Raw genomic sequence first — 10,095 nt, forward strand, 5'->3', positions numbered from 1 at the left:
GGCCACGGCCCGAGTGCAAACAAGATATTCAGGCATTCCTTGGATTTACCAACTTCTACCGAAGGTTCATCCGAGATTATGGCAAAATAGCAAAACCACTCAGTTCACTAACAGGCAATGCTACTTTCGAATGGACCATCAAACAAGAAGTAGCCTTCACAAGCCTGAAGGACGCTCTCTGCACAGTGCCAGTACTAGCCATACCCAATGACGACGATCCATACCGAGTAGAATGCGATGCCTTGGACTTTGCCGTAGGAGCAGAATTAGCCCAGAGACAAGATGGCAAATGGAAGCCTATTGCTTACCTGTCTAAAGCCATGACAGCTGCCGAAAGAAATTACGAGATTTACGACAAGGAACTTCTCGCGATCATGACTAGTCTTGATAAGTGGCGTCAGTACCTCATGGGCGCCATATATCCGTTTGAAATATGGACGGATCATAAGAATCTAGAATACTTCCGAAAGCTGCAGAAGCTCAACCGGCAGCAGGCCTGATGGGTAACCGAGTTAGCCAAATATCAGTACTCGTTGCATCACAAGCCTGGTAAATCTAACGGCAAAGCGGATGGACTATCTCGCCAAAAAAGGCACAATGCAGGAAAAGAAGACAATTCAGATATCGTGTTATTAAAGCCAGAACATTTTCGTGCCCTGATTCATAGTACCGTATTTAGTTTAGAAGGAATTGACCAGGACTGGGTTGCGGGAATTAAAAAATATAAAAGGAACCAAGATTCGCTAGTTACCGTAGCTCTACAGAACAAGGACAAAGATTGGAATGAAGATAGTACCGGACTCGTGACATGGAGGAACCGTATTTACGTACCATTAAATAGAAAACTCCGTGAGCAGATCATTGCTCATCACCATGATACCCCATTAGCTGGACACCCTGGCCAATACAAGACGCATGAAATGGTCACGCGTAACTACTGGTGGCCCCGAATTCAAGAAGATATCAGGAAGTACGTGGCCGGATGCGAGAAATGCCAGAAAACCAAGGTCCACACGACACGACCTACTGGACTTCTATTCCCAAACGAAATCCCTTCGCGACCCTGGGAAGTAATCTCTGTGGACAAGATAGGCGTATTACCAGACTCATTCGGGTACAATGCCATCCTCGTAATCGTCTTAAATGTACTCTAAGCAGATAATCACGATATCAAGTACCATTGAGCTCAACACCGAAGAATGGGCAAAGGCACTTCGAGATAACGTAGTCGCACATCATGGATTACCCTGAAAGATCATCAGTGATAGAGGAACTGAATTCAAGAATCAGTTTATCTCCGAGTTATACCGATCCCTCGGAATCGAAGCCAATCCCTCAACTGCGTATCATCCTCAGACAGACGAACAAACGGAACGCATCAATCGCGAGATAGAACAATATCTCTGATTATCCATCAACTACCGACAAGCAGATTGGGCCAAATGGTTGCCACCCGCGGCCTTTTCATACAATAATAAAGTCCATTTGTCCACCGGGTATACTCCATTCTTCGTCAATAAAGGGTATCACCCTTATGAAGGAACCCAATCAGTGCGAGAAGGACTAAGTGAAAACGTCCAACAGTTTGTCGATAGAATGGATCGAGTACGTGAGGACACTAGTGCGGCTATCAGTCTAGCGCAGGAAACCATGAAGTGCTTCTACGACAGAAAGAGGAAGAGCAGACCAGAGTACAAAGTGGGGGATAAAGTTTGGCTAGAAGGAATAAACATCCGAACAGACAGGCCAATGAAAAAGCTCAACAATAAGCGATATGGACCCTTCAAGGTCAAGCGCAAAGTCGGTGCTTCCGCCTATGAGTTGGAACTCCCACGTCAATGGAAACAACACCCCGTTTTCAATGAAAGCCTCCTTAGCCCCTTCAAAGAACCCACGTATCCCTCACAGCGACGAGAACCAATAGTCTCTGACCTCGTAAATGGCGAGAAAGAATGGAAAGTCGAAGATATCCTTGACTCCCGTCATGATTGAAACGGAAACCTGGAGTATCAGGTGCTCTGGAAGAACAGCCCCCACAGCGATCGCTGCTCCTGGAAATCACAGGCGAACTTGACCAATTGTCAGGAACTCCTTCAGGAATTCCATGCTAGACGTCCTGACAAACCCGCGCCCATGACGATTCGAATCCCCCCTCTATTAACACGACCTGTTCACATAGTCACACGTGATACCACTCTTTTGGTACAACGGATGGGTGGGATTCTCCCGAAGCAAAGATCTGAAGAATCAGCTGGGTTTGATCTTTACTCGGCTGAAAGCGTTAAGATACTGGCACGAGATCGCAAGATTGTCGGCACCGGCATAGCAATGTGTGCCCCTCACAGAACCTATGCGCGAATTGCGCCAAGAAGTGGGTTAGCAGTCAAAGGGATAGATATCGGTGCTGGAGTTGTAGACCGAGATTACACCGGAGAAGTGCGCATAGTGTTGATAAATTCCACCAATCAACCCTTCCAGGTACGCGCCGGCGATCGGATCACACAAGTCATTTTAGAACGCATTGCGTCATGCGATATCGAGGAGGTGTCGAGTTTAACAAAAACTCGACAAGGATCGGGAGGCTTTGGATCGATTGGTAAGTAATTATGAGGACACAATTCTAGATGGGGGGGGGGTAATGTCATGAATATTACATACTCTGGATGGGGCTCCCAGATTCCATAGTATTCTTTCACTTTCTATATACCTCCGTATACTCATAGGATATTCTAGATATTCAGTCTGACATGTATATAAGGAGCTCGTACTGCTCAATAACAAGCCAGACTTGAGCTGGTCTTTACTCACCCACTTTCCTCTCGTCTGTCTCCTCAGCCTTGTCGTAGCCCAGTCCAGTTGGATTGTAGGTTGCTGACAATTCATTAGCATTACGCCATTTGAATCACTCATATAACATCCGCAGTCGCTCGTATAATAGCCTCATGACATGACAAGCAAGGACAGATATTGCACAGGATAGTCTACGCACTAAACAAATCCGATGTTGAACTCTTCATTCGGGGTGATTTTCCTCCAGCGTGATGGCGATCTGCATCGTATTGTACGTCATGCGATACCTCGGGTAGACATTGTGTTCGAGGTATCAGGCTCGTGCACGGTGAGGTCTACTATTTGCCATCTTTCATGAATAGGTCGGGATTGAAGCACACGGGGTCTGAGTATACCGTGAATAGGCTTGGTCATTTGTCCAAGATCACTCCCTAGCGAAGCGCGAGTCAGTTGAGGCGCTGGGCATGAAGGAAGAAGAGAGGTGCATCGGAAATGGTCCAACCCAAGAGAGCCTTCTGAGATGTAGCATCTACAATGGACGTCATCGGCCTTCGAGCAATGTGGAGTATTTGCGTGCCATTATGAAGACAGCGACACGTCATGAAAACACCATACACTGAGATCCATCTCAGCGGCTCCTTCACGGTAGCATCAACCTGTCTGGCACATAAATACAAGCACGTGAATACACCGATAGGTCGCAAGCTATAACGTAGAATCGCAATACTCGGTGCTCTACTCATTCCGACATACATACGACTTCCACTGCTAACACCCTTAAAAATTATCCACAAATCCCGCCTTGCCGGCTTCGAACAGGGACCGGTCCTCGAATGAGAGTTGCGTCATCGACTTGCGCTTGAAGACGTACACTGGCCTCACCATTGTGAGCTCTGCATCAGGATGAAGCCAGTAGTCAACATCGGGCATGATGGTGTCAAGCTCATGCCTTTCCAGAAACCCCCCTCAAAACTTTGTGCGTACCACAAGACAATTCGGAGCAAGTACTCACTTGGTATATAGGTGCTCTTCAATATCTAGGCAGTTCTCCCACCCGACGTGGCAGTGGCTGCAGAAGTACCATATCGCGTCAGGATGAGTCTTGAACGAGCGGTTAAAGTAGACTTTGGATGCCAGCGACTTGATCGCCTTGATTGAAGAGACAATCTCTCCAGACATGACCTCCCAGTGCGCGTGCATGAGCTTGCGCGAGGCCGGCAGCGCGGCGTAGTCGACCGGCTTCACAAGGTCATTCACAAGGTCGTGATAGACGTAGTGGTAGAGCTGTGGCTGTATGTCAGCAACGTTCGAGAAGCCATCTGTGATGTGTGCGTACCGCATCCCACCACTTCATGACCTGCCATTGCTCCTCCTCATAGCCGTCCTCGAGACAGGTCTTGCACCAGAACCGCACCTCGAGCGCGTCCATCTCCTCGCGCGTCGTCGTCATAGGATTCTTGCCTACTGCACGTATAACTTCGCATGCGCGGCGGTGCCATACACCGATGCGCAGGCTTTTTGCGCTCCACGACCTGTATCCCACGATCGTCACGCCGGGCGGGTACAGAGTGGCCGCGCAGATCACGCGCTCGACAGGGTCTTTGCCGTTCCACATGCTGCAGGGGCCCGTGAGACAGCCGTGCGCGATCATGTGGGGTGGCAGTGGCGGGAGCAGGTTGTCGTTTTCTGCGTAGCTCTGGCAGGATTTGCAGTCGAACGCGACGCTTGCGAGTGAGAGCGGGTCGACGTTTGCGGAAAGCTTGTCCTTGTACTCCAGCGAGCCGAGCACAATCGCATGGAGCTGTGCCTCGCATTCTTCGCGCCATCTCTGCGTCCAGTCTGGAAGGAGCTCACGGAAGGGATCGAAGGCTTCCCTGTCGACTTTGACCTCACTAGGCTGAACGACAATAGCGACAATTTCTGGGCGCCGTAGCAACTCTCCCGGGAGCGGAAGTGTCGCTTTGCCTGGCTGTTGAGAGAATCATTCGCGGTACAGTTCCACAAAAAGCCTATATCGTCTCGTGATGACATCATGTTGTTCAAAAGCAAGGCGCAGCTGTCTGATGTGTTCCATATGCTTCTCTATTCGGGGTTGAATGTTCGTCCAAGCTGCATGTTCTACATCTTTAGTGGCCAGCAAACTGACATCTTACAGTAGACACTCACTTCATTCGGTCAACTCTTGAGGCTTTTGCACGTCCGCATGCCTCCGGAGCGACTCGTATCTGGGTTTCATCTGATCAAGCTCTTCGCCCCAGCCAAGCTCTCTCAGCTTTTCAACAATTCTACCGGGCAGAGAGAATTAACCTTGCGCAGGCAAGCTACTCGAAAGCGCATACATTTTTAGTCTTCGCGTTCTAGTATCCTCTGACTCTTGAGCATGGTCCTCAGCACAACGATACTGCCAGCTTTCGCAGCGTGCGGCGAACTGGGGAGTCACCAGATGAGAAACGCATAATGCGCAGGGAAATGCACTAGGAAAAAAAGTCTGAGACCAGAAGCGCCCCGTGAGCTCTGTAGTTCCAGCAGCCCGGTGGAACTGACCCCTATTACCCTGCAACCAGTAGTCTCCCGCCATGTCTCTGTAGCACCCGTGGCAGCCTGCATAAGTTTGGCAACACACTGTGGCAGCCTGCAAACATTCAGCAGCACACCGTGGCACTGTCGCAGCCTGCCTGTAGATACCAGCAGATGGCGTCCCGGGCTTTGCACACTCACTCACAGGGAATAGATTGACAGAAGAAATATATTAGGCACACAACTGTACAGTACATGTTGGTGTATACTACACTAGAGTCATTCTGCTGTGGTAGGGGATAGACACAAGAGGTAAATCTATAATGTATAGAGTCAGAATAGTACTATATGATCTGCGGGGGCATTACTCACCTAAGTCTTAAAACCGCTAGGCATCCAGCGCAGGAAACAGCGCAGGACATGCAGCTGGTAATCTCGGATGCGCAACCCGTTAACCGCCCTTCTTGCGATACCCGTGCAGCAGCGACAGGCTCGCTATGAGGCACGTCGCGGGTGGCTCACAATATGCCCCACGTAGCTGCAGGCGCTTGTGGTTGTGCTTGTGCTGGAGATTTCGAGGGTGCGTTCGAGCGCAACGCGCACCCGGTGCTCGCGTGAAAGCTAGACAGGACCACTGCAGAGGTGTGTAAGTGTAAGAACATGGCATACCCCGAAATGCACGACATGGGGTGGAGGTGTATGGCAGTGGGAGGTGGATTTAGCGGATCTTCCATTGCCTGATGCGAGCCCAACTTATCAATATCAAGATTATATGACATAATGAACTCACCGATCACCGCTGCCTGTAATCTGTGAGACACCGCATCCTCCATTGAGAAAAGGAAGATAGCGGTGAAGGGCTGCGCCGCCCTCAACAGCTGCGGGTATCCTAGCAGCAACGCAGTCATCGCACCCTTAACTCTTGTGGCCTGTAGTGCTTGTCGTATCATTCATAGGCTTCTTGGTTGCGCGCAAAACACTGTTTCGCTACTCTGGGGCTTGTGCGCCTGCTCCGCACATGACAATGCGACCTCACTGCTCATGAGAAGGGTATGGTATATGTCAGAAGAACATAACTTACGCAAGGACATGTATGGCGTCGACGCATTGCCCGTTGACTGACACTGCCGACATAGGCTGACGCAGCGCGGTGGCGACGTGGAACAAGGAGGGGTGTTCGGGCGCTTGTTACCATCGGCCGTGCCATCATTCGTTAATTTAGGGCAGACATTCCCATACTTGAGCAAGTGAAGAGTATACCACCTTCGGACAGTACTTCAAGCTTCAAGTGTCATAATCAAAATTTTGTATTACTATACTATTACACAGATGCCCTCAAAGTAAGAAACGATTTTCTTATCCCTGTCTTACTTGCTCCAGGGGCCCCCCTCTCCCATCCCTCGCCTTATATACCTTTCGACGGCCCCTATTTCGTCATTCTCCTTGATTGGGCCCAATCGTTGCTTCCGCTCTCCTTTGCTTACGCCGCGCGCAGCACGGCTATGCTGCAGCCCTGAAATCAAAACAGCAAGTGAAATCGAAAATTTTGAGCTTAAATTTCCCGCCCGCAGAACCACATCTACGAGGACAGCAGTCGCGGAGCACAGCGAAGCGGCCTCTTGTACTATTTAGTTTCATTCACTAATGTTGTAAGCATATGTTTTACATACAAATCTAGTCTATGGCGCGAGAAATTAGCCAGAGTTAGGTGGTGCATATGAGCAGCTGCTAAGTGCTACCAGGCTCTCCTGAGCCTCGCGCATGCACTAAGCGGCAAGCGCAAACGCGGTGGCTGGTGGTAGTAGATGCCCCTGCTACGCAGCAAGATGCTGTTTCCTGATGTGATTTGGTTCACTTACCTCAACCTTTTCCATCACGAGCTCCTTGCGCTTAGCAACCTCCTCCTTGCTCCATCTCTCGTAGCTCCCCTCGTAGTCCTCCACCTCAGGAAGGTGGTGATAGTGTGCATGGCCGGTACAGTCTAAAAGAATTAGCGCTAGAATCAACCGGAGACATCTATCCGACGGCAGCTTACCGTGTGCGTATGTTACTGATTGGGCAGCACTTTTGTATCCAAACGAGCAGCTGAACGGATCTGTGCACTTGACAAGTTTGAAATAGAGTACAGCCGTTCTGTTTTCCAAAAATTTAAACCCGAACATCGAATAGACATACATAGTATTCCTACACACAGGACAATATCGAGTACCAAACACCCAGTACACCATCTTCGTACCGGCCTTTCCACATTTCTGGATGTCCCTGAGAGTATGTCAACGGGAGAACAGGGAAAGACACACATAACAGTGGTTATCGAACGCTAAGTCCGCGTAGGCCGGCTCAGTCATCCATGCCAGACAGTCAGGCAAGCCTTCCACTTGTTGCAACGCTGTCTGCCAGAGGCACACGACTGACCGATAGAGGAGAAACTTGCGGAAAGTCTTGTTCGTCCGTGCAAGATGCAGCAAGTCTATCGGCATGAGGCATTGTATTATCTACATCAGGAAACACTGTTTGGCGCCATAGTGGGGGCTTCACTCCAAAGCGTCCGAAGCTAGCGGCGCGCGGAGCTGCCCGCCGCGTAGCACAAGGAGTTGCGGTAGTGGCCTCGGAGTAGAGGCTCACCTTACGTTTTCATTATAGCCACAATTACTCATTTTCTAGTAATATAATGATTCCTGTAACCAACTAGCTAGTACTACAGTCGTTCAGAAAGCCCGCACACAAGAATGAGACACTACTTTGCGCGGGCGCTTGGAGCGATGCACAACTGTCCAAGTCTGTCAATGCTGGCCCTAAACTGATGGCGCTATCAGTTCGTTTGCCACATTCTTCTCCCATCCTTAGCTCTGCCCTGTGATGACGAGCAGGTAATATGCTACGAGCAAAGTAAGTGTTCTGAGATTGAAGATGGGCTCCGTCACTAACTACTTTTGATGTGACGCACTGCGGCCATGCAGCTCTTCATTGTTGCCGCAACGCGGTCGAGCGGTCAAGCAGTCACGGCAGAAGCGGGAGGCTGTGCAGCACTGGGGCAGGGGTGGAGGAAGAGTGGCAGATAGCAGGTAGGCAGGCATGCGAAATGGGTAGGTAGTCGTCCAGTGGAGGCAGCGGTGGAGGTGCCAGGCTGGCGGGCAGGTTGGCAGGCGCCAGTGTTGTGCTAGTTAATGACTAGTCAATGACTAGTTAAATAGTCACTGACTTTACTGAATGACTTAACTAATGACTGTAACTGGGCGGTTCTCGGGTCCTGATCTCGGAAAATGCCGCCGTCCAATCGGAGTGCGCGGATATCTGCCTGAGTGCAAGTGGGACGTCTGAGAGGCAATGTTGCAAAACTTTCGAGGTAGTGACTATTTTATATACAACCTAAGTACAAGCGCGAAGTTCCTCACAGTCCTCTTCCCCTTCTGCATCCAAATCAAACAACCCATGAACCTCCATCTCTTCTTCTAGCCCGCGCAACCCCAGCTTGTCCATAGTGTCAGTCCAATATGTGTTCCTAAAATCGAATAAATCATCAAGGCGGCAATGTAATGGCTGCCCATGACACTGAGACATGACAGTGGAGAGATGTTCTGCCTGAATCTCACATTCTGCAGCCCGCGCCATTGCAAGAGCAATATCCTGCATGGACGGCGCATTGGGTGCGCGCTCATTGGGCTGCGTCTCTGATGAAGCTTGCCCTGTTGAGCCAATCGGGCTGGCCTTGGGCTGGCCAGTCATGGGGACTGTGATGGGGCCAGGTGAGCTAGCACCAGGCTGAAATACTAAGCTCGGGCCAGACGCAGAGGCAGTGCCGGAGAACGCAGAACCCGCTGCTAACGGTGTGACAGATGCAGCGATCGGTACATTTGCCAGGGGCACATGTACAGTTGGGGTAATAGTAGGTGGCGGTGCTGCTGCGCAGTCGATGAAGTGTCACTCGCGCCGCTGGAGGCGCGTTGCCAGAGCGCCACCAAACTCATATTCTTGCATAATGTGCAGACTGAGCTCTGTGGAGTTCATGAGATTTGTACTGGTGAGACGTGAGCGGGAGGGGGTCATAATTCACTTCAACAGGCTGAAGAAGCATTTGACGGGGGCAACGTTAGGGCAAACAGAGAAAATGCGTTCGGCAAGCCGCTGCAGAGGAGAGACCGGGCCACTGGCTGTCATGAAGAGCTTCCAGACTTCAAGAGGTGCAGCGGAATGCTGATAATGCGTGATTAGCATTTGTCAGAATTGAGACAAGCACACTCACGTCCGGATCATCAGGGTTTTGGAGTGACGCAGCAAGGTTTGGCATGTCTGCGTAGGTGCCGGTGTCTGAGATGTACTCCTTCACCTCATTGTAGAACGCGGGCGGGACAGTATCTGATGAAAACAGACGCTTCCAAATGCGGGCGAGTAGCGTTATGACGTCTGCGTGCCAGAAGCTCTTAAGTGGCGCTGCTCGAGTATGTGGATTAAGAATGACCGCTGCTACAAGGACGCCTTGATCACTGTCCAGCCATCGCTTATTGAGACTGTTGCATACAGCCCGGCAGATCTCTTCTTCATCGGCATCAGCGTCCTTGTCTTCAGCAAGATTAGTAAATCGAAGAAACAATGTGCCGAACACCAGGGCGACGTGATCGAGTCGACTCGATGTGGACTGGAGAATGTTGGCAGCTAGCGCAAGCGGCATGAGATGTACCTTGATGCTGCAGGTTACAAAGATTATTGCTACGCCATTGTTAGCAAAGCTCGATTGCGACGTACCGTGCGAGTTGGTGCCAAAAAATAGCCTTATCAATGATCGCAAGA

The 10,095-nt window shown here is 50.4% G+C and overlaps 2 protein-coding genes across 2 annotated transcripts; both read right to left on the bottom strand.

Moving 5' to 3' along the window:
• Positions 1-3,798: 3,798 nt before the first annotated feature.
• PHACADRAFT_28085 (uncharacterized protein) lies at positions 3,799-4,961 on the bottom strand (the record flags this gene model as incomplete). The annotated part of the gene is made up of 4 exons (XM_007395155.1): positions 3,799-4,074; positions 4,127-4,759; positions 4,820-4,931; positions 4,957-4,961. The coding sequence occupies 4 exons, from the start codon at positions 4,959-4,961 to the stop codon at positions 3,799-3,801; spliced, it is 1,026 nt and encodes a 341-aa protein (XP_007395217.1).
• A 645-nt stretch (positions 4,962-5,606) lies between these two features.
• PHACADRAFT_255284 (uncharacterized protein) lies at positions 5,607-6,460 on the bottom strand. Its single transcript, XM_007395284.1, has 3 exons — positions 6,389-6,460; positions 5,680-6,342; positions 5,607-5,625 (listed from the first exon to the last, which is right to left on the bottom strand). Exon 2 carries the CDS (start codon positions 6,213-6,215, stop codon positions 5,826-5,828), a length of 390 nt encoding a protein of 129 aa, XP_007395346.1. The 5' UTR covers positions 6,216-6,342; positions 6,389-6,460; the 3' UTR covers positions 5,607-5,625; positions 5,680-5,825.
• Between the last annotated feature and the right edge of the window lie 3,635 nt (positions 6,461-10,095).

This window comes from Phanerochaete carnosa, assembly GCF_000300595.1.
Source record: "Phanerochaete carnosa HHB-10118-sp unplaced genomic scaffold PHACAscaffold_5, whole genome shotgun sequence".
NCBI classification, from domain to species: Eukaryota; Fungi; Basidiomycota; class Agaricomycetes; order Polyporales; family Phanerochaetaceae; genus Phanerochaete; species Phanerochaete carnosa.